Genomic DNA, 24696 nt, shown 5'->3' with positions numbered 1-24696 from the left:
GCTCCTCTCCTTGGGTCCCAAGACCAGTCCCTCTCTGAACTGCTCGGCAGGACAGCAGCTCCCTGCGCCAACTAATTCCTCCCCACAAGAAACACCCAGTTTAACGCAGGCTGGGATCCTTTCTTCTCTTCAGTTTAAACAAAGACATCTCTTGAATTGGCCTTAGCAGACCCACAGAGCTACTCGGCCCTGCTTGGCTGTGGCACCTGTTTCTTTCCACTCTCTCGAATGAGGGCAGGGACCACGCCTGCCTTAGAGCTGGCAAGCAGCAGGTGCTCCAGGCAGACGCTGTGCCCGGTGAATTTCAACCTGGCACCTCTCAGTGGTAACGTGCAAATGGCCCTCTGGGGATCTTGTCAAATGCAGATTCTGTCCCTGCAGGTTTGGGGTGGGACTTGAAAGGCTGCCTCTCTGACACCCCCTAGATGAGGCCAACGCTATTGATCTGTGGCCCACATATTGAGTAGCGAGACGACTCTCTTTTTTGATTTCATCACTTTTCTTGGTCTTGAAGGAGGCTCTTGGGGAGCTAATGAATGCTATTCACTCCTTCCTTAGAAAAGAACCTTCCAGACTGACAATACACTGCAGAAATCTTTAGGGCTTGTAATTCACGGGTTAAAAGCTATTCTTCAGAACCTAGAAACCTTAGTTCAGATGGAAAAAAGGAAGCAATAGGAGCAGGGAATGGCAAGCCCTAGCGAGGACTCAGGCAATGTGGATCTGGTCCCAGCTGTACCGTGGACTTCCCATGTGACATCATAAAAATTTCTGACCCATCTGGCAGATTGGTGATGATCAACATATTCCCTCTTCTCTCTCTCTCTCTCTCTCTCTCTCTCTCTCTCTCTCTCTCTCTCTCTCTCTCGTGGCTGTTGCCTAAAATAGCCCATGCTAAGAATTCTTACACTGTGTCTGGATTGAGAAAATAAAAAAAAGTGCCATGATTGATTGGTGATGCCTACCATGGTCCTGGGGAAGAGGGCCTTGATTAACTGGTGATGTCTGCCAAGCTCCTAAGCCTAGAGGGCCTCTGGGACTTCTTTCCAGATGTCTGCCTACCCCGAAAAGCCTTCCAGTGGTGCCAGCCATAGCTCATCTTGAGTCACACTGGACTGGAGAGAGTGGGGAGTTGGGAGAGAGGTTTGGGCTCGCCTCTAAGATAATAGGAAGAAATGGCTTTTTAAAGGTGTTGCCCTCCCTGGTCTGTAGCCATCTTTGAAAAGAGGGAGCGGAATCCCTGTTGGTGGCAGAGGACAAGGTGTCCTTGTACTCCCATCCTTTGCTACTTCTAGCTGTGAGGACACAGATTCAGGTAGAAGGTGAAATATAGAAGGGCCCCCCAGTTCCCAAGGAAGGGGGTGCCACCACCCTCTCATGGTTGCCAAGTTGCCACACGTGTAGCCACGTGAGGAATCAGGCAATCTGCCAAGGAACAGGAGGGGTCTCACCTCCCATCAGACTCCCCGTGTCTCCATCCTGCGCTTTCTCAGGCTGGGCCAGTCACCCCTCCTGGCTATATCTAGGTTCTGTCAGCTGGTCCCACTTTTGCCCTGCTTCTTCAGACACCAGATGTACACACATGTGCTCGTGTACTAGTGGGGGGGAAGCACTGAGCATGGCAGGTTGGGGGGCAGAACACTGAGGTGAGGGGACAGAGCACTGGGCACAGCAGGTGAAGTCCTTGTCCTCGGGCCCTTCCCATCTAGGTCAGAGAAACGGCCAATGGGACAGCAGCTTTATAGATGGTGTGCTCAACAAACAAGTTGGAGATGGCTCATTCAGTAAAGTGCTTGCCTGGCAAACACAAGGATCTGAGTTCAAGCCCCAGAACCTACATAAAAAGCTAAGCGTGGTGGCTTACACTTGTAACTCTGGGGAGGGGGTGACCGGAATATCCCTGGGGTTACTGGACAGCTCTGGGTCATTGAGAGGCCCTCTTTTAAACAGAAAACAAAACAGGGTGGATGGCACCTGAGGAGTGACAGCTAAGATTATCTCTGACCTCTGTGTGCACGAGCATGCAAGCATATTCCTGCACACTCATGCGTGGGCACACACACACACACACACACACACACACACACACCAGTCAGCAAGAGTAGCTAGGACACAGTGATCAAGGGGAAATAGTATTAGATGAGATCAAGATGCGGGAAAGGGGCTGGAGAGATGTCTTAGCAGTTAAAAGCATTTCCTGTTCTTGCAGAAGTTCTAAGTTTGGTCCCCACATTAAGCAGCTCAGAACTGCCAGTAACTCCGGGGGATGTGACACCCTCATCTGGTCGACACAGGCGCCTGCACACATGTGCACATACCCCCACACAGACACACGTGCATACACATAGCTAAACAATAAAATAAACGTGTACAGCTGCAGGAAAGGTGAGAGAAGGCACGGTGTGGAAGACAGGACCTCCAGGCTGGAGGCCTGACTGACGGCAACGATGATGACCTTGACAGCATTGATGACCTTGGCAGCGATGATGACCTTGGCAGCGATGACAGTGTGATGAGGGGAAAAGCAACCCTACATTCTGGGTCTTATGCTTACTTCATAGATGCGTGAATGAGGCTCAACAAGGCTTTCGTTGCCTGCATTCAGAGGAGTTGGGGTAGGGACACCAGCGGCCGGGACCGGAGCACCGTGTCCTCCTCTAGCACACCCAGTCCCATTCCATATAAACCGAGAGCACACATTTCTGTGCTCTTAATTCTGTGGACTCCCTTGAAAGTCTATTGAGAGTTGTTTTCCCCCGGAGAATAGTCCTGATTTCCCCCAAAGGACAAAAGACAGGCACCCATGACACCACTTGTATAAAACTCCGTGAGGTTCAAGGTTATGAACTGAATATATGCATTTCATAAACACCGGGGCTTCCAGGTGTCAAGACTTAGATTGGCAAGGGAAGCGAGCCAGGAGCAGGGAAGCCGGGATCGTGGCAGAGAAAGGGAACCGAAGGACGGGGCTAAAACGATGTAGGTTGAGACTGAGGAAGTCCCTGTATCCAGTGCAAAATGATCTGCCAGCCCCCTTCCTTCCTCCCTTCCCTTAAGGACTGTTGGGAGGAATCTGATGAAGCTAAAGAAAAGGAGAGAAAGACGTGGAAGACGTGAGCCAGAATTCCCCAGCTTGCCAGCTGGGTGGATTTTAGAACCCACCCCTCACCCCAACTTTCTCACTGTTCTCTTCCCCCATCTCACTCGTTTACTTTGTTTTGTTGAGACGGGGTCTTGTGTATCGCAGGTTGGCCTTTAACTCCTGGTCCTCCACTTCCCAAGTGCTGGGGCTGCATGTGTGCACCACTACCTGGTCTGTGTCTTCTCATGAATAACACTGTACTACCCACCCCACCGTCATGACGATGACAAAGTGGGACTCACCATGCTGACACTTCCGGCAGCCATTTGTCAACTTGCTCGCAATGTTCCCATCACCCAGGGTTAGGCTGCTCACACACTAAGCACTCAATAAAAACTTCTTGGATATTGATTTCACCATTCAAATGTCCTCCATAATAGAAATGATAGAGCTGGCTGCTCACACACACCAGCTTAATCTTTCCAGTGACCTGACCATTAAGAAGCACACGTCCCTTAGGTTACTCATGTAGACACTAAGATACAAAGAGGACAAGGACACAACCTATAGGGTAGGACAATAATAAAGAAGGGAGATGCTTGAACTCAGGTCTGACTGTATTTGAAATCCATGTTTTGTTTTGGGTTTTTTGCTTCCCAAAGTAGTTATTTTGTGGATAACAAAAGTCTCCACTATGCATGCTGGATTAGCCATGTCGTCATGTGTCAGGACTAATGGTTCAGGGGACTTTGGATACAAGAAGAAGCTGCCTGTTGGTGGAGCAGGAGCCCCAAGAGGCTGTGAACTCCCTGTCCTACCACTGGAGGCCTCCAAGAGAGACTATGCCCCCATTCATCAGAGAAACCAGGAACTGAGCTGTGGTTCCTGGATGGAGATCGGACAGCATATTAAATCCCCAGTGTGGCTGAACACAAGCATCACCAGGGTGCGTACAAGACAATGAGTTTCCAGGCTTCATAAAGATATTTGATTGAGTGTCTAGGTTGAGCTGGGAATCCAGAAAAACATGGAATCAAGGACCAGTAAAAGAAGGGCACGCCCCCTCACCTAAGACTACTGGATTCCAGAAGTCTTCGGAACCACCAGCCCAAAAAACACAGTGCCCACTCTCACTATGCATAGTCTGTTTAGTAACAGAGAAGAGTTGGTCTGTACAGGACTGTATCCAGCATGATCAATGATCCATCAGCTCCTTCTCCCAGGCTGCCTCCTCCCGAGGCTCCTCCAGGAAACACCCCCTCCCCACTTCCCAGAGTCAGGAAGCTTCTCACTGAACTTCCACACCAGAAGGGGTCTCCTCCGTGGACCACTGTGTCTACATCTACCCGCCCCCTGCCTTGGAAGGCTAAGATAGGGTTATTACCACAGCCTGTGTACCCATCCCAGAGGGTGTGGCCCTGTGTAGATGCTCATGAACTACTCACAAACAGGGCCCTCTCTGCTCCACGCCGGACAGACAGGAGGCAGTAAGGGACGCAGCCACTGCAGGGAGGAAGTAATCCAGGTCACCAGGTTGGGAGGAGACAACCTACAAATGCTTCCTGCCACTGTGTAGAAGAGGCTGGGGCTATTTATAGCTCACAAGCCTTCTGCTTCTGCATTGAAATGCAGGGCCAGGCATAGAATAAAATCCCGGGGAGGGCTCTCAGTTTTCCGTTTTATTTGCTGATTGGTTTTACAGGAAAAAGACTGGAAAAGCAGGGATAGATACGCGCCATGGCCCATCAGGCTGAGTTGTATGAGCTGTGCTGTCCCTGTTCAGCTTGGATAAGCTCGTGGCCAACAGCATTCAGTTCTAGACCTGATCCTAGAAATCCGAGGGAGGCCAGCCTGTGAAGGTCCTTTTGAGGTGATTTGTGAACGCTGGTGGCTCCAGCTCACAAAACAGCATCATAGTATAAACCTGCTTTGGTTTAAGTGCATCTTCCTGCACACACATCCTCTCTCTGTCTCTCTCTGTCTCTGTCTGTTTGGAGAGAGAGAGAGAGAGAGCATGGAGGCCTGAGGTCAAACTCAGGTGTAATCATTCCTCAGGAGCTGCCCACCTTGTGTTTTCAGACAGGATCTCTCAGGGGCCTGGAACTCACAGTGGGTTGGGCAGGCCGGCCGCTGAGCCCCAGGAATTGGAGTGTCTGTTTCCTCAGTACCAGGATAACACACATGTGCTATCACACCTGGCTTCTTTTTGGCCCCCATACATATTTCGGGAGCTTAAACTCAGCTCTGGGAATTGTTTTTATTTTCTTTTTATCTGCCTTTTCTGTGTTCTCCCCAAGTTTCCACTATGACCACACGCTGCATTGCCTGAGCATGTGAGACCCGGGGAAGCCAGTATAGGTGTCTATATCTGCTACACGTGCAGCCCCAGACCCTGGGCACACAAGGAACACCCATGAAACCTCAGCACAGCACCTGATAGTGCAGTGTGTATGCAGGAAATGCCAGTGGGGATGGTACATGTATGTGTTCATAACGTGTTTATAAGCAAGGCTAACATGTGGAGCTGGGAGCCGGACGGCACTGGTGCACGCCTTTAATCCCAGCACTTGGGAGGCAGAGGCAGGAGGATCTCTGTGAGTTCGAGGCCAGCCTGGTCTACAGAGCGAGTCCCAAGACAGCCTGGGCTACACTGAGAAACCCTGTCTCAAAAAAACAAAATAAAAACAACAACAAAATGTGGAGCTGGGGAGGTAACTCCGCCAAGTGCCTCCAGTGCAGGCGTGTAGAAGGCAGATGTGGTGGCGAGCACTTGTAACCTCAGCCCTGGGGAAGTGGGCCCAGGATGGAGCTTCCTGGCTAGCCTGTCAAGTCCAATCAGTAAGTGCTGCATTCAATGAGAGACCCTGCCTCAAAAAGTAACTTTGGAGAACAGACATCTGATATCAACTCTGAATGTAGAGACATTCACAAACAGGGTGCAACACCCCTACACACACACACTCACACACACACATGCAAAAGTTAAGATGATAAATGGGAATGAAAGGTACCCTGTGCCGGGACAAGATCACAGCCTGAGGTGCTCAGGGCCGAGGTCCAACCCAGCCCACTGGAAGTGTGTGAAGGACTGGCTCTTCCTCTCTCCAGCCCTGTTCTCTGAAGGATGGTGAAGGTGGAAGTTAAGTCCCACCCATCTCATCCGACCAGCAAGATCTGAAGATAACGATGTAATTCTGGTCTCCACGAAGGCCGTTACTGAGCAAAACTCTGGGGCCTTCTCCAGCCCACCCATGCCACCCCTCTTCCCTGTATCCACTTTCTACTGTACCTACTTTGCTCCCAACAGGCATAAATAATGTAATTACTTTGTTCTCAGAAAGGCTATCCTGTGCCTAAGCCTGGGCGTCTTGCAGCTAGTAAGCACCTTCTTCTGAACCACAGTGGCTCTCAGCATCCTACGCTCAATGGAACATCCCCTTGGCCATGCCCTGAGTTATCTGACCTGTTGTCTTTGCCCTGGGCAGTAGAAGGTCCTGGATCCATAGCAACAAGGATCCAGCACACAGAAACAAGTGCCAGTGACCATTGGCTGCGTCAATGAAAGGTGACCTGGTGTGACAACCTCAGTGTGATCCCTGGAACTTACACAGTAGGAGAGAACCAGCCCCTGCAAGTTGTCCTCTGACTCCATGAACACACTGTGCCATGCCCGCTCCCATATACAAGATCAGCAGATAAATGTAAAGAAAACAAAAGCTTTTTTTTAAAAGGCAGTATAGGACAGAGGCTAGACTAACAGATTCAAGGAGCAGGCAGATGTGGATCTGAAATTACTACTGAACGATCCTGAGCCAAATGCAAGCCTGCCCTTTCTGTGCCTCGGTTTCTCCATCTGCGGTGTCAGCTGCAGTATAGTATTCTCCTCCCAGCCTGGTGCTTCGATAGGGGCTGAAGTGCTCGGAGTATCTGGCAGACACATCCGTTAGGACGAGGATGACTTCAACACTGAGAACAGTTCTGGATCCCGGAATGTCAACACTTTCCCTTTGGGTCCTGACGATGGCTCCTCCCTGGCTCTGGTCTGAGAGGATGCTGGGAACTCTCAGGAAGGCTGTGCCCTGAACCAAGGTGCCTCGGGGAGGGTGGCAATGGCAGAGGTGAGGCATTGCTCACAGAGCATATCCTGCAGATACTGGACTGAGGGGTTCTTTCTCCAACTCGCCCTCCTGGAGGAAGTGCCTCGGGGTGTGAGAAAAGACACTGTTTTCCGATGGGCACAGAAGTGCCGTCTAAGCCAGGCTCCTGCACCTGAGCCCATGACGTGGGTCACAAGGGTGGATGAGCCAAGCAGATTTTTTCACTCTTAGATCAAAAGATGATGTAAAGGCCCCTAATATGTACGGCTCTGGCAGGGATACAAACGAGGCTCTCATACTTATTCTAAATATTTAAAAGTTATAAATCAGGGCTACTAAATAAAATATGTCCCCTCCTTCTATTCTGAGAAATATGTCTTCATAATGACCTTGAAGGCTGGGGCAGGTTCAGATTTAGAATCCGCAGAGCGGAGGGTGCTAGATTTCAGCCATAGCCCACCCCTGCTCGCCACTCCCAGCCCCGACTGCACACCTGTGTGCTGTCTTCACCTACACAAAGGACAGCTTCAAGGTCACTGGTCAGGTCACCAGTGGTGGAGTCTGCCCTCAGTTGGATGAACACAGGGAAGGGATCTGAATAGACCCCACTTGTTCATGGCTGCATAAGTCAGGAATTCTGGGATCCCCAGCATGAAAAGACCAGCTGGGTGGCGCTACTCTTTCTAAGGTTCCTCATACCCATGAGATAGGTCTTGGCTGGAAGAGGGTCAGACAGAAGCAACCAGGGAGTCTGGCAACTCTGAAAAATCGGGACTAAGGTGGTAAGAAAACCAGGGCCACCAGTAGCCACCTGCAGGTCACGGGAACAGTGGCTGATCCTTTTGAGATGGTGACTCAGTTTTTACCAAACTCTCTTACAAATCTAGAGATCTGACACCTCCTGGGGGGAAGGGGGAGGTAAGCCTGAAGGTTTTCTCACTCTCTTCTCCCACAAAGCCCAAATCTGGGAGTTCAAATTCTATGACAGACCTAAGCCTCTGCAGGTCTGGCCTGATGCTGAGCCCTTCCCGGGGCTGGAGACATACAGCCGGGGTCAACCCCTCTAGCTTCAACCTTTAACTAAAGAATAGTTTTCCTTTTTTTTATTATTATTTTAATTTTTTAAAAAAGACTTAGACAGTCACCTCTGGAGAGAAATTACGGGTTTCAAAAGCTCTCAACAAAGAACCCCCCTTCCAGAAATGTAAAGCCGGCATTTTAAATTTGGCTCTTATTCACGGCTGGAAAGTATTAGAACGAAGATTACAAATTTAATAATGTAACCCGGCAGGAACTGGCCCGGCCTCGGCTCTGGGAGAGTAATTTGTTTCTGCCTTCCAGCTGCACTTCCCTGCCTCCGAGCATCACCAGACCAGCCTGGTGATACACTCCTGCCTTCCCTCCGGTGCGCTGGCCTACGCAGCAGCTTGGACATCGGCCCATCACAGGCCTGGGCCAGGGCCCATCCGTGTGAGAAGAATCACTATGTGCAAAGGGACCCACCCTCCCCTTTGTCTCCACTCTGCCCTGTGAAGCCAAAGAGGTCTCTGAATATCTGCAAACCCCATGTCTGAGCGTCATGTCCCATACCTGCTAAACAGACAACAATGCCTCCAGCTGCCCTGAAGTTCAGGTGCAAGGGATGACAATGACATACGACCCAATGTGCCACTCCACCAGCCACATAGTCCTTCCTCTGGGCTTTCAAAAGACCCAGCCCTCTTCCAACTTCAGGGTCCTTGACAGCTGCCGACCATGACAAGAGCTAATGTTTCCTGAGCCCTAGGTCTCACTGGGTGAAGGCTCCTCTCTCTTACCCCTAACCTACGAGATGGCAGCAAAGCCAAGAAGCTAAGGTCAGACTCCAGGAACCCTGTCTCTGACCCCTGCTGTGTGACCTTGGGTGGCCTCTGTGACCATCCTGGGTCTCCATCTTCTCATCTGTAACATGACATCATCAATCCTCCTTAGGACACCATGGGGCTTCACTGAGCTAGTGAGGTGATGGGCTCCATGTGTGGGGGCTAATCAGCATTGTCCCCTTCTACAGCAAGAAAGACAATCTCCTGGGAGCCGCAAATAACATAGTTAAGGTCCCCGATTACCAGTGGGGGTCGGGCTGGGGTTCCTGACTCTGAAGCCCTTGGTTTTTACCATGCCCCATCTTATTGGAGAACTTCTGAAAGACACAACTGGAGAGCAAAATCTACTTATAGTTCTATCGTGGACAGACCTTAGGTTAATATGTGTGTGTGTGTGTGTGTGTGTGTGTGTGTGTGTGTGTGTGTGTGTGTATGTGTGTGTGTGCCTGAGACAGTCAGAGGGACAGGGACAGAGTGGGATGGGCAGAACAACCACACAGACTGGAGACTCCAGGACTCCACCTGTGTCCCCATACCTGTCTATCGGAGCTTGTCACAGCGGCCTCCTGTCCACTTTAACCCTCTGCTGCCGCACAAGGTCAACTGTACTCATGCCCCAGGTCCCATCTTAGCTGTCCCCTCTGTCCTTCTCAGGGTCAGCTCCCTTGCCATGGCCTTTTCCGGCCATGTCTCGCCTGGCTCTTACCACTGGAGTGACAGACTCATCTGCTGTTTCCTTGTCTTGTCCAATATCAACCCAAAAAAAAATCACTCCATGAAGACAATGAGAGGGAACTTGACTTGGATTCCCAGAACGGAGCCTGGCAACAGCAGCCACTAGAGAAAGAAAGGGAGGAACGAGGTACTAGGAAGGGAGGAAAAGGTTCGGGAGCCAGAACTGCCTGTCCTAAACCAGTGGCCCGGGTGGGACACAGGATCACACAAGTCCCTGGAGAATGAGAAAAGCAGAGGGCCATGGGAACACACAGTGCAAGCGGAGGACTCCGGCAGCACTTCCCAGAGGAGGGAGAGGCACCCCAGGAGCGGACAGCCAGTAGAGGCACAGAAGAGGAAAGCTAGAACAAGATCATCTACTGGGGTTGGGGAAAGAGCTCCCTGGAAGAGAGCTTCCTTAGCATATGCATGCTCCTGGGTTCCGTCCAGAGTGTGGAAAGCAACGAAGCCAAGCAGCATCAGGTGTGGAGACGCCATTTGTGCCAGAGAGCAACAGAACTGTGAGGTAATAAGCCCTGTCATGTGCTTGCTAAGGGCAGAATTGTGAGGTAATAAGCCCCCCCCCCCATGCTCTTGATGTTCTGTTCATCCTTCAGCCTTCTCTCCACACTGCCTTCTAGTGGTCAAGCAAGCCACACCCCTAGCTACAGTGAGCTGTTGCCAATCCCGGGGTTCACTCCCCTATCCTGACCTCTTCTACCAGCACCTGCATTTCTTTGCCGGAGGGTTATTCCCCCCCCCCATTCTGCTGAAAATGATGACGATGATCCGCTCTCGGCACCCACCCCTGCTCCCATTACTAAGGAAACTGAAACATAAACAACCCAGTTCCTTTGTTCAAGTGTGCCTTCTACTGATGGAGTTCTCAAGATATAGCCCTTAGTCTGAGTTCACCTGTCAATAAAGCTTTATTAGGACCCAGTATTTGTTCATTTGCATACAATCTGTAGAGCTGAAAAGTTGCAACAGAGATCCAGGACCTGAAAAGACCAACGTATCGCGGCTGTATGGCCTCTCACAGAATAGCCCCAGAGAGTATCCCCAGAGTGTCCAGCCAGGCTAACCTCCAGTCCCCCTCACTCAGAGGTCACCAGCCTAAAGACGTGCTGTGTCTGGCTTCTCCCCTGTCTCACTTTCTCACGTCCCTCCCGGGCATCACAGACCACTTTTGTCAACTCTATGAAAAACACACAATCACTATTTGACTTTCAACTCAGAAAAAAAACAGTAGCTTCACGAGCGAGGTTCCTCTGCGGCTTGAGTTTGAACCCTCACCTCAGTCTGCATCTGAGGAAACCCAAACACGGACAGCAGGGTAAGCCCTGTTGTGCCCCTTCTGCAGAGCACCCCTAAACTGAGGCTGTCCCTGGGCATACATTGCTTCTTCCACAAACACAGAGGCCATCGCTGTTTCTTTTCTCAGCTTCTCCGCCATGGACGAACCCGAGTCAGATGGGTTCACGCAGCATCCTGAGCTCTCAGGTTAGCTGCTGCTTTAGAGCCACACACTGTTCAGCCAATGAGGAAACCAGGGTTCAAGAGGAGAATGACAAGCCCCGGGGTCATCCAACCTACAAACTGGTAGAAATGAGATCTCAAACCCAGGTCACCCTAGGACAGATCGGCTTCCCTGCAAACTGTCACATCCCCCCCAGGCAGCCTGCCCACTTCTCCAGTTCAGACCACGGTTCCATGGGACACCATGAGATTGAGAAGCTTGAAATCCCTTTTCAGCCTGGAGGACTCTGTGCCTGGAAGATGCAAAGAGGAAGTCAAGGCAGATGGTCTCCGAGATGGCACTGGGAAAGAAGCCTTGGGAAGCATCGGATACACATATATGTTCTGGAAGAACTGGAAATGCAATACTGAAGGCGGAGGAGACCACTGGGATGGGTTCAGACTTGGGCTCCGGCTCTCATGAGGTGGACAGCCCTGGCCAAGACAGGAGTCAAGCCATAGACTCATTTTGTAAGTGGACCTCTTGAGATAACCAGGCCTACCTCGCAGAATTATGAACAGGCGACATGCCATTGCCTAGGCATGGGTCAGTACAGAGCTGGCTCATCAGCTTCCCCTACTCTAGACAGAGTTCCCTGACTGCAGATGTCTGGGCCCCGTCAGCACCCTGGATATACCCTTTTACCAAGCACCACCCTCATCCCCTAAGTGGCTGGCCTAACTTTAAAGCCCCGCCTTTGGCCGATGGGAACTGCCTGGCCCTGGAAGTTATATCTGCTCCCCAGTTGGAAGGCTATTAACACAGGGGGTCAGAAAGCTGGTTTCAGATGCTACCACTCTGGGCACAAGCAGTCGGACGCCCATGGTGGCTCCTGTGTTCCTTGCTCATCCCATAGGCCTCTCTGCCATGACTCATACCTATGTTCAGCCAAACCCAAAGTTCGGGTTAAGTTGTGAAGTAGGAGGGAGAGTTTGCATGGCCTCGATATTGCTTTCCGCCTGAGACAACCCCGAGGACCCTAAATATCATCCATGTGCAAAATCTTCCCTTGCGAGAGACTCCCAGTTTGAGGGTTCCCTCCTCTCCAGCACTGATACCCACCCAGGTATCCACTGATCCGGGGTATCCTGGAGTCAGGGAACTTGAGGGTGGCCTAGCCCAGGCTCAGGAGGCCTTAGAGACTCCTGGTCCAGCATGGTGTTGGACTCAGGCATAAGAAGTATGTTCCTCAAGACATGCTCTGAGGCTCTAATTAATTTCCATGGCAGGTCCCAATCAGTGACACATCCTCCCACCGGGTCCCCAGGGGACTGCAAGTGGCATTTTCCAGGAACATTGCGTGCTGGAAATGTATGGTACAGACTTGAAGCCTAAGGTGCCAGCAGGGTCCATCCATCATAGTACATGGCACATCTGGGGTCAGGGAAGGCTGAGTCACGAGTATGGGAACACTGGCACTGTTTCTGGCTTTCTTAGCTACCTGCTGGGAGACTTTGGACAAATGAGGATGCCTCGCTGGTCCTTATCCAAGATAGCCAGGGTCAATCTCAGGGGTTAAAGCCCCGTAATACTAAGCACTAGAACGCCTCACTTTTAGTGCACACCACTCTTGACAAATACCAACTCATTCAATCCTCACGGCACCTTTGCAGTGGGAAGGGGCCCTGATAAACCCATTTTACAGGTGGCTCAGAGTGGTTACATAACTCCACCATGGTCGCTGGGTAACACACGGTAGGGCCAGGACCCAAACCCACACCTTCTGCCTGAAATCTGACTCAGTGACCCAGGGTCCGCTGGCTCCTGTGCAGCCTTCACAGTGCCTGGCTCAGAGACAGAGCCCATCATAGGCATTGGATTCAATCTGATAAGAGGAAAGCAAGGAGACACTGGAAGCCTTGAAAGATGCTAGGCATGATGGTGCATGCCTCAGGGAGGCAGAGGCAAGTGGATCTCTGAGTTTGAGGCCAGCCCGATCTACAGAGTGAGTTCCAGAACAACCAGGACTACGCTGGGAAACCCTGTCTCAGAAATAAAAACAAAAACCAAAGACTGACATGGTGGCTATGAAGTGGACCGGCGGGAGGTGGGTGGAGAGTTTCTCTGATGGCCTTTGGTGCCGTTCAGCTCGTTCCAACACAGATGTTTTTATCTACAACAGTAGCAGACCTGGTTGTGAAGCCTGGTGCCAGTGCGCATATCTGGAAGGGGCAGGAAGATCCAGTGATGGGGGGCCCAGGACACTTCTCTCTGGATATATTTCATACATTTAATTTTAGAATCTGCACACACAAATGTCCAAAATCCATTATTTTTTTAAAAATTTGTTTTTTTGTTTATTTGTTTTTGAGACAAGTCTTTCTTTGGAGCCCTGGCTGTCCTGAAACTTACTCTGTAGATCAGGTTGGCCTTGTACTCAGAGATCTGCCTGTCTCTGCCTCCTGAGTGCTTATTTTTTTTAAATTATTCAATGATTCATCCACCAAAGATCAGCTAAAGCAGAACTCTGAAAGAACCTGGGGTGGGAAATAAGTGGGGGGTGAGACCTTTTCTCTCTAGAATATTCTGCTCTTGTGGAAACGAAGACTAACAGGCTCTCGTTTGGAAGACGGGGTACCGAGTCCTGGGGGGCACCTGGGGAGAGGGCTCAGTACACTGCTCTCTATGTAAAGACTTGAGTGTAACCTCAAAAACACCCATAAAAACCATGGGGTGGTGGTGCAACCTTGTACCTCCCCAGTACAGGAGGGGTAGACAGGAGTGTGCCTGAGGCTCACTGTTTGGCCAGCCTGGCCTAACTGGAAAGTGCCAGGCCAGCGAGAAACTCTGACTTAAAAACAAAATGATATAAGATGGATGTTCCCGAAGAACAATGCCCAAAGTTGTCCTCTGGCTTCCAGGACTCATGGGCACCGACATGAATACACACACACAACCACACATGACCAGAGAAGACACCAAGATTCATGACTGTTCAGACTCCTAAGGCAGCCTCTCAGGCTCCAGGGGCACCCAGTGAACCATCACCCAGCCAGGCTCAGGCAATGCCACCCCAGTCTGTGGCATACTCCCATTCCCCCGCCTTTCAGACAGCCATGCACGTGTGTCGCCTCATTCCAGGAAGCCAGGAAGGGCAGCAGTTTCTGTTTCTCCACGTGCGGTACAGACAGCCTCAGACTGTCACAGGATCTCGATTTCTGTGCAGCATTTTGTAACACACAAGACTGAAGCCCAGGCCAGTTACCTACAATGAACTCACAGCTAGCATGGTGCAGCGATGTAGACCCAGGTCACTGCTACCCAAGCCACCCCTCCAAGAGAGCACTCCATCTGCTATGGTCACACCCCACCAGCAGACTAGCAGACCTTGTCTTGCTTTTTGGAGTTGTATTTGGGCCAGATAAGAAATTTATTACTAGGCAAGGTCCACCTCCTGCTAAACATTCCCTAGACACTGGCCGTCCTGTCTCAGAAGCATCTCAACAAACTGACTCAGCCAGCCCCTTGGCACCACTTCGCAGCGGTATGTTTCTAGACCCATGATCACTTTGACTTACTTCTTCCGAGTCGAGGCTGTCCTCGAATGAACTGTGGGTATGCACACATGGCCCTGCCTACTTTCCTTCAGTGAAGGACAGGGCAGTGCCCTGTTTCATCTGGTAAAAGGTGCTGGACCCTGTCCCTCCGAGATCCCAGGGCTGCCTGAGTCCAGCCCTCGGCTTGCTACATCTTCTAAGTCACACTGCTGCATTCATCACTTGGTCACGGGGCTTCCCAGAGGCTCCAGGGAGCTCACTGTAAGTCTCACACAGCTGAGGTTCTTCTGGCCCTCAGAGACCAGGAAGAAACAAGAGGGCCTGCAGACAACAGCCAGCGCTGAAGCCGAAGACATGGGGGATGCATTCAAAGGCCTTTATTTGAGCTGGGGGGATGGCTCTGGCAGTTAAAGTCCTTGCCACAAAAGCATGAGAACCTGAGTTTGAGCCCCAGAACCTGCATAAAAAAGCCACATATAGTAGACATGTTTGTAATCCCTGGGCTGGGAAAGTGGAGACAGCCAGATTCCTGGGGTCCATGGCTGACCAACCTTGTTGAGTTCCAAGCCACTGAGAGACACTGACTCAAAAACAAGATAGATAGTTCCTGAGTTACATCACCTAAGGTTGACCTATGGCCTCTACACATTCATGTACATGTACACGTACATACACATACACACACACACACACACACACACACACACACACACCAGAGAAAGAGAGGGATGGGCAGACAGAGAGTCAGGCAGAGACAGAGACCAAGACAGAGAGACAAACAGAGAGGGGAAGGGAGAAAGAGAGAGGTGGGGAGATGGTGAGAAGCAAGGCTCTCAAGGACTGTCCCACACTGAACAAGAAACCCTGGATCTGCCAGGCAGTGGTGGCGCACGCCTTTAATCCCAGCACTAGGGAGGCAGAGGCAGGCGGATCTCTGTGCGTTAGAGACCTAACGAGTCTACGGAGTGAGTTCCACAGCTCCAAAGCTACTGAGAAGCCCCATCTCGAAAAACAAAACAAAACAAAACCTGGATCAGAGCAGTGTCTACAGTCGCCTGTGAACAGACCTAGGTAATCCTGGGGCTCATTGCTCAAATTGATGGGACAACCACAGCAGTCACCACTGCTAAAACCTGCTGTGAACTGGGTACCGGACACACAATCACAAAGGCCACAGCCCTCCGTGTCCAGCTTTGGAGAGGTACGTTATATAATTCATCCCTTGCAGCAATCTTTGAGGTGTCTTCTATGACCATGGCCCATCTTACAGAGGAGAAGTTAAGTGCAGAGAGGTGAAGAGACTTGCCCCAGGGTCCCCAAGGTCAACGAGAGTTAAAAGAAGCAGGGACAGAAGCAAAGGTCTACAGACAGCCTCACTCTCTCTTCCCCACCCTGGAAGCCGCCAGAGTCCCTCTCAGTTCTGTCAGCCTGAGAAGCTATGGAGCTGGGTCCAGTGAGGAAGAAGAAGGGGCAAGTAGGATGAGCAGGAAGAGGCCTGCCTGGCTCTGCAGTGCCCCCCACCGTCAGCCCCAAGGTAGCCAGGCTGTGCACTTCAAGCCACAGCCACCTGCTCCCAAGGATGGGTCTGAGGAGACGTTCTCGGTCCTTCATTGGGCGGGTCTCTTCTTTCTCCACACCAGACCTCAGTTCCCCGACCAGATACCTCTGATCACTCCCTACCAGGCAATGAAGATCCAGTTCCTAACCAGCTACCTACCTCTGTCTGCCTTCTGTTCTCTGGGTCACCCTGACCTCAGGGCCTCTGCCCTGGACTACCTACCTGGAAAAGCTGGACTCTGTCATTTAGGCTTCAACCCTGCTGTCACTGCGCCTCAGTTTTCCCTGACAACTTGGTGTTATCTCCTCGCTCATCACTTAACACAATCTGAAAATATGTATTTTCAATTGATTACATAGTTACTGTCTATATGCCTCAGGCCAGGACACAGCTCCCATATTAGAGCAGAAACCATGTCTGACTCATTCCCAATACATCTCTAGCACCTAGAATGTAGTTTGGCACTGAATAACTTAATGAATAAAGGCCAAAAAGCTCAACAGTCAAAACTCTGGACCATTAACATGTGACCTTGGCAAGCCACTCCAGCCCACCTGAGCCTCAGTTTCCTTCTTTGCCTAGTGAGGAGAACGGACCACCCACTACTTTCCAACGGTCCTTTCAGGACAGCTTGTCTTAGAAAGCCAGGCCTGGAACCCACCCAGTTTGGTCCACCTAAAGCAGGCAGCTAGCCAGGGTCCCGGCAGTGCCTCCCCTGTCCCCACCTCCACCTGTGTCCCTGCCCAGGCACCCAGCCCTCTCACTCCCCCACCGCAGAAACTGTTAATGAAGTACGCGCTGCTCAATGCAGTTACAATTACGGGGGCTAAGAATAAGGCGCTGACATCAGTTTCCAAGTGAATCAGAAGGGGAGGGGGGAGGAAGGAGGAAGGAGGAGGGAGGAGGGGAGTGGTGCTCTAGAGCTGTCAAGTAGAAATAGCACAGCGTTAAATATAATCTAGTCCTGGCCTACATCGTTCTGAAGAGGCAGGTGACGGCTGGGCCCTCAGGGCCAGGGCAGACAACTGGATCCTTCAAGGAGGTCACACAGCCACAGCTGCTGCTGGCCAACTCATGGGGACCATCCAGGAACGGTGGTCTGTAGCAGGCTACCAGTCCCTGGAGTGCTTACATAAGCCAAACAGGCCCCAGTACCCTGGCCTTTGTCATTTGCTCTTGTGACAGCCCCTTCCCACAAGGGAATTCATCTCCAGAGCTGGAAGGCAGCCTCCAGGCAAGCACGGCTGGGCTGAGATCACCATCCGTGGATGGCCCCCGCTGACTAGGATTTGGCATCCGTAAAATGGACATGAATGTAGCAGCAGCCAGCACCTCAGTTGATACAGAAATTCATGAGATCGTGGAAAGCAGTGGACACTACCAAGGAAGCCCTTCAGATATTTTATTTTAAACCATCCTGAGAGACGCTCTGACCAAGATCATTAGCCCTCCTCGAACCCTGAACTCAGGAAGCGGAAGGGATTTGCTCGAGGCCACGGGTCATGGAGTCAAATTCAAGTTCTAGGATCTTTTCACGAAGACAGTGACTGGTGTGGCCCCGAGAACGGAAGGGGCGTTCCCCCGCTAGCTTTTCAAGGGTATGCTGGCCATGGCTGTGGGGTAGAAAAGCAGCTGGGGTGGGGGTGCTGCCTTCCAGTTCCACTTTCCTGCCCAGTCCAACTGCCCCCAACTCTGCTTCCAGCCAGAGCACTGGAGAGTGGCAAGGAGGGGGCAGGGCCTCATGCTCCGAAGGGAACCAACTAGATGAATCTTTCCTTCCCCACCTAGTGGGGATGGCGGAGGAGTGGAGGACAGCTGCAAACCAAGAAAGTTGGAGCCCAAGCAGGGCACTGAAGAAAAGAGCTCTGGGGGTCAGAGCAAACCCTAGCAGCAGTACACGTGTGCGTCCGTGTGTGTGTGTGTGTGTGTGTGTGTGTGTGTGTGTGTGTGTCCTTGCACCTGGCTTTCCTGAGATGATTCCTTCAGGATAACATGCTGCAAGTGCCCTGGTCTACACGCTCACCTTATAGCTCAACTTGAACTACAAAGGCACTCGGCTTGATACACTAAAAGGCTTCAGGTTTCCCCATCAAGAAGAATTCTGCCCAGCTCCCAGACTTACAGACGATTACGGAGCTGGGTGTGGCAGTACAGACCTGTAATCCAAGTGCTCTGGAAGCTGAGGCAGAAGGGTCACACATTTGAGGAAAGCCTGGGCTACACAGTGAATGCCTGGCCAGCTCGGGCTACTTAGTGAGACCCTTTCTCAAAAACAAACAAGGAGATTACAGTTCTAGGTGGTAAGCTGGGGTGTGGGTAAGAGATGGCAGAAAAGAAAAGGGACACAGGCTGTAACCTCCCCTGGGGTGATGGAGGTGAGGGAGGTAGAGGAGGCTCCAGAGCCGAGACTCAAGCTTTAAGGTGCCCGCCCCCCCCCCCCGGGAAGATATGCTAGACTGGAGCCTCCCTGTATCATGTCCACAGCCCAGCCCCCCTTCTGGAGCTGCAGGGCTCACTCTGTTCCCACCATTTCTAGGGGAAGGAGCATTTTGTAGGACATTTCGTTTCCCAGATGAAGCTCGGGTCAAATTTCAAGGACAAAAGTTAGCACTTGGCCTGGGAATGAAAACTCCGCCAAATCCTGTAAAATTGGGAGGGAGGGTGAGATTTCAGTGTGGTCATTCCAGGTGCCTGGGGGTGCTGGCAGGAACTGGAACCCTGATTCCTCCTGCCAAGATCTGTCTGGCAGGAAATGGGTGGCTTCACAACCTCGAAGTAACTCAAACAACCACCTCCATTTCCCCTCTGTTCAAAAGCGGGGGTGGGGATGAGGGCTGCGGTACTAGTTTGTGGATCCCACCCACCATGCTCCCCTCAAAAAGATTTGGTCTGAGCGGAAGAGGGAGGTGCTATGAAAGGCATTCCAGCCCAGAGATGTGGCCTTAACTGCTAGAAGAGGGACTGGTAGCCGGCTGGTGTTGCCATGGTAACTTCCTCCCTGAGCTGGATCGAAGCATCCATCCTATGGGCAAATCAGAGCTGGCTCCTCCAGCTTCTCCGCCCTTCTCCTGGGCGGGCGGGGGAGAGCTAGACGCCAAATCACTTGGTCAGGCTTAGGGACACTAGCCTCAGGTCCAGACCCTGAAAAAACAACTTTTTTTGGTATCTACTAGAAAGGGGGATAGACCCCTGTTCCCAACTATACCCCCAGGAAACTGGCCTGGGGATGTGCTACACACAAACTCATTAGAAAGAGGAGGGAAATGAGAAGCCAGGCTGCTTCCTACCTTCCTTTGGCTTGCGAGTCCCCTGAGATACCCACCCTTTAGGCACTTCCAAGAAGGTGAGCCCAGCTCTACCTGAGTAAACTACGATGCAACTAAATTAGTCTATTAAAATGATGACAGCTAACGTTATGAAAGGCAGGATTTTTTTTTTTTTTTTGCCCAAATGCACAGGAGTCTTCTCCATGGCCATGCTCAGAGACAACTCTCATTTGTTAATGAGACAGACCAACACTAGAATGTATTGAAGCCCACTTCATGCCAGGTACCATTGCACAGCAAGCAGCATGATTAAAAACAAGTGTGTTTGGATCATTTTCCCAGATTTAAACCCTAACTCCCTCACTTCCTGGCTAAATGACCTTGAATGAATTACTCTGCCTAGACCTCAGTTTTCTTATCAGAAAATGGGGGCGTTAAAAAAGGATATTAATTTTATGAGGGTATTATGAGGAAAGATTAAAATAACTGCCTAGAAAGACATGCAGCATATGACAGTAATTTAAAAACATTGACCCGATGGAATCTAACTGGGAGCACTACTGTGTTCTCCCTCATGTAGGTGAGAAGAAGGTCACATGTCTAGCTCCTTCCCACCCTAGTTGCAAACCCATGGCCAGTAAGACTGAGCAACAAAGACATGGACATCAGTACCCAAGTCTCCTCGCTAAAGCCCTAGCGTCCTTGGGAACAAGGCAAGGCAGCAGCAATGTAAGATATGCACGCGGAACACACGAGGGAAGATTCCTCTTGACAGGCACTGAAGCAAGCCTGCAGTGGTCCTTTCCTTGGGCTCAAGGGTGTTGGAAAGACACGGGAAGAGAAGGCAGCTTCTTCTCCTTACCCCACTGCCCAACACTCCTAAGTCCAAAGCAGGGATGTGATCTGTCCCATTTAAAGCCCAGATGAAGAGTCTCCTCCTCAGCCTATGACTCAGGGAGCTAGCTGGAGACAGCATGAGAGCCTTGAAGATGTCTCTGGCCTAATCTAAGGGATGGGAAAAGATATCTCAACATGGGTCACAAACAGCAACAAACGGGAGGCTCCCAGATGAGAACGTAGCCTGTCAGACACACACTTCAGAAATGAAGCCACCAAGGACAGACTGGCGGTGAAAGGGGCAGGTGGGAGAGGGGAGGAAGTCAGGAGGAGTCAAGTCTGAGCTGGCCTCCTCTGGCTAAGCCAATCCCAGTGCAGGACCCCAGAACCTATTCCAACTGCCTTTAGATGTTAGCTCAGCTCAGTACTGTTCTAAAGGAAAGAGGCCCAAGATAAGAGGAAATGAATGAATGAGATCAAGAGAAATGAAGCATCAGGACAATGGTTCTTACTTCCAACTCTCACCAGCCCCTCATTATTCTTCCAGATATGAAAGCAGACTTTCTCCTCCTCCTTCCCAAGCTCGAGACAGCCTTAGGCATGAGCAGGTGGCCTGAGATGCCCGAGCCGAGCCCTGGGCTGCCAACCGCTCCCCAAGGCCTTCTCACCTGGGAACCATTTTCTTCACTGTGAGATCTGGCTTTTTAAAAACCCTCCTCCAGAAAGAGAAGCCACTGGTGTTCTGAGGAGAGCTGGAAACCTGGTTCTGCTCTCAACTTTGGGCAGGAGACACCAGATGACCTTGGGTTTTACACACACACACACACACACACACGCACACACACACAAGGGCTTCAGTCATTCACACACATTCTCACAGATACACAATCCCCACCCTGTGGATTTGGGCCCTAGGAGGGCTGAACATGGTCTCTTACGAGTGAAACACAGGATTTAAAGAAACTCACTTAGGAAGGGGGAAATTAGACTGGCATTTAGATCTACTGTTAATGCTCTCAGCGAAGCTGTCCTTGACTCAAGTGAAGCCTAGAGAGAGTCTTGCAGTAGGAGCCAAGATCCCTGACCCACAGTCTGCAGCATGATTGGAGAAAAACCAAACCATGCCTGTCTCGGATGCTCCCACACTCCCGGGCTCCTGCCCAGCTTGCCTCTTGAGACCCAAGTAAGCAGCCTTCTGAACTTTAGGAGAGCAACCTGACATCCTTTCAGGGCTGGAAGCCTGCTCCCTCCACAGGGGCTCCAAGACCCTCCCACCCCCCCGCCTCGCCACCCCATCCCTACAGCGAGCCTGATTTCCTCCTTCTCTGAGTTAGCTGCTGTAGAGGTCACCACATTGGGGACCCCTCCCCAATTCCACCTCACCTGGTCCTGTCTAGAATAATAATACAACATTCCTCAGCTATATCAGGGGAGAAGCTGAGCTCCTGGGCCTCGGTTGTTTGATGTGTTAGACAGCGAGTACCTAGGCTGAATGTGTCACAACCATCTTCACCCCCAACTCCTGCCTCCAGGGTAGTAGAAAATTCTCTCAGGGGTCGGCCTCAACTGTTACCACTACCTCAGCACCCACAGACTCTGGGGAGCTTTCCCTTCCCCATCGGTCACCCGCAGGTGAGCACCCATGACCCACCACTCTGCCACATAACAGAACCCAGGCAGAAAGCTCCAGCCAGCAGGGAGTTGAAAGCTGAGCTCTTGAATTCCTTAAATAGTGCAGCAAAATTCTGGGGTAATGCATACATGCTTTTTTTTTCTTTTGAGAGAAAATTCGTGTTTTAATCAGTATCGAACCCACTTGTTCCAACACATATACACACTCCTCTTCCCCGCCCCTCATCGACTTCAAACACTCAAATTATCAGTTCGAGAACCGTTTCACTCCACCCTCCCACCACACGGAGCCTCATCTCTGAGGCGGCGTCACCTGCATTTTGCAGGTGAAGAAACTGAGGCTCCCGATGACATGACTTGTCCAAGGTCACAGCTATGGAATAAAGGAATAAAGATTGGAATCTCACTCCAACTCCTAGTCTTGGCACTCTTTGGAGGACCTCTCACCCAAATCTTCAAGGTACCCCACCTGTTGTTGGATTCCCTGCTTTACCCCAAAACCAAACTCACAGCTTTCTGTACCCTCTGCCTGGTCCCAGGATCGGAGAGCTGGTTTCCTCCCCACCCCTGAGCAGTGGCTGCCATGGGAAGGGGAAGGTTTGGTTTTGGTTTGTTTGGTTTGGTTTTCTTGTTTTTCTAGGCCTAGGAGCAGAAGGTTTGAGTTGCGGGTTGGTAGCTGGGTTCAGCCCATCCAGAAAGGGTACTCTAGGGACAAGGGCACCCGAGTCAGGGGCACACATTGGAAGGTGCGCTGGTGTAGTTAGCACTTACGCTGCCTTACACCTCCCTGGGGAGGAAAGAGGAAAGGCCAGCAGACACCGGGCCAGTTCTGTGCGGCCCGCCCCAATCTGAAGAGAGTCTGGAGCCTCAGCCTGTGGGGGAAGGGAACGAGAGACAAACAGGGGCACTCAAGGCTTTGGCCTCTGAACAGGGGTCTTAAGCGGGGAGCCTCCGGATGTAGCTAAGACAAAGACCTCAGAGAGGTAAGGTTTGCATACCACCTCCAACAGACGGCAGGGAGGCACGTCGGAAGCCCAGGGGTGAGGCGGCCTAAACCCTAAGATCTGATAGGGGCCATATACTAGACTAAGGTGGTGGCAAGTCGGGTCGCCGGGGAGTCCTGTAGGTACACATAAATAGGAAGAGTTGAGTCCAGGCGACCCAAGGGCCCACCTGCGCGAGAAGGACGCGTGCAGATGATCAACGGGTTCCTGGGGCGGAGGGGCAGGACCAGCACTTATCCTAGATCCCTGGGGGTCCCAAGGGAGTGGAAAGGACCCCTGGATACCTATCCGGGCGGGACCGGTAGTACAGTGGAGACAGTAGTTGCCTCTCCCAAGCGCCCCGGGTCCCCGAGGGTCCCAGGCATCTGTATCCCGGGACAGCCTCCCGGGGTGGGTGGACCGAGGCGCGCTCACCTGCGTCCTCATCGTCGAAGGAGTTCATGCACGGGAAGTAGATGGCGAGCGCCTCGAAGGAGGCGGACAGGCTGAGACGGCTCTGTGAGCGCTCCATGCCCGCACCCGCGCCGGGAGCCTCGGCCGCGGCGGCGGCGGGCGGCTTGGGCAGCTTGGCCGCCCCATTCTTGACGCGGAGTACTGCGCGCGGCGTGGTGGCGGCGACCCGGGGCTCCGCGGACGGGCGGCTGGGCTGGCGGCAGGGCGCAGAGGGCCGGACGCTGGTGGCGCGTGGAGCTAGAGACGCGCAGTGCTCGCGGTGGCGGCGGCGGCGGTGGTGGTGGTGGCGGTGGCGGCGGCGGTGATGGTGGCGGCGGTGGCGGCGGCGCAGCGCGCTCTGGACCGCGGCGCCCCCAGCCTGCTTACCGCGCGGGGCGGGCCGGAGCCGAGCGCCGCAGCCAATCGCCGCGGCCCGGGGGAGGGGGCGCCGCGGGCGGGGCGTGGGAGCCGCGAGGGTGCGGGCTGCGCCGCCGCTGCCAACCCGGCAGGTGCATGAGCCCGCCGCAAGGCTGTCTGCGCCCTGCTGCTGCGGTTGAACCCCCAGTGGCCGCTCTCACCCGTGACTGTGAGTTCTCAGACCCGCTCCAGAGGCAGGTGGCCAGTCACCCCGATTCAAGCAGGCCTCACCCCCAGAGACCCAGATGTGTCCAAAGGGACACAGTCCAAGAAATCAAAAGAAAAACACCTGCCAGATCCCCCTAGGACTTCAATTCATACTGAGATCCTCAGATGCACAATCAAGATGTATTCACTGGGTAAGAGAGATCTCGGCTCCCTCACACTCGGGGGTCGGAGGGACAACTGAGCAGACACACCCTTGTAGACACCTGAACAGACATTCTATAGGCACATAGAGACTCCTAGAGACAGAGTGGCAGATGCACTAACCGGTAAGTTCAGAGGTTACACAGAGACCTGCAGAGTCACAGGGAGCAACAGGCAGGACATGTCCTCCCACACAGCGGAGACCCTCTGACCCCACAGACGTTTAGACAGACACACACCTTCTCATGCACCCACACTTTAAGTTTGCAGACACCCTGGAAGTCTCTCTCACACAGAGAACATAGTCCCAGACCACCTTAGACACTTAGCACCCCTCCTCCTGCGGTGACCTGTGTATCAAGAAGTGGGACAGTCACCCTCAGAATGTTCATACCCACAGACACAGCCGT

At 52.2% G+C, this 24696-nt stretch overlaps 1 protein-coding gene across 2 annotated transcripts in view; it reads right to left on the bottom strand.

Annotated features, from left to right (window-relative positions):
• Window positions 1-23863, bottom strand: part of Rims4 (regulating synaptic membrane exocytosis 4) — a 58543-nt gene extending 34680 nt beyond the window's left edge. For both annotated transcript variants that reach the window (XM_050151284.1, XM_050151285.1), the window contains exon 1: window positions 23483-23863. In XM_050151284.1, the coding sequence (XP_050007241.1) occupies window positions 23483-23579 (97 nt within the window). In that variant the 5' untranslated portion in view covers window positions 23580-23863. The remainder of the gene's footprint in view (window positions 1-23482) is intronic.
• Window positions 23864-24696: the final 833 nt, after the last annotated feature.

Source organism: Alexandromys fortis, unplaced genomic scaffold, assembly GCF_014885135.2.
Source record: "Alexandromys fortis isolate MF-2015 unplaced genomic scaffold, M_Fortis_MF-2015_v1.1 scaffold_27, whole genome shotgun sequence".
NCBI classification, from domain to species: Eukaryota; Metazoa; Chordata; class Mammalia; order Rodentia; family Cricetidae; genus Alexandromys; species Alexandromys fortis.
Note: the sequence above shows the minus strand (reverse complement) of the source record. Positions and strands in the feature narration are given on the sequence as shown.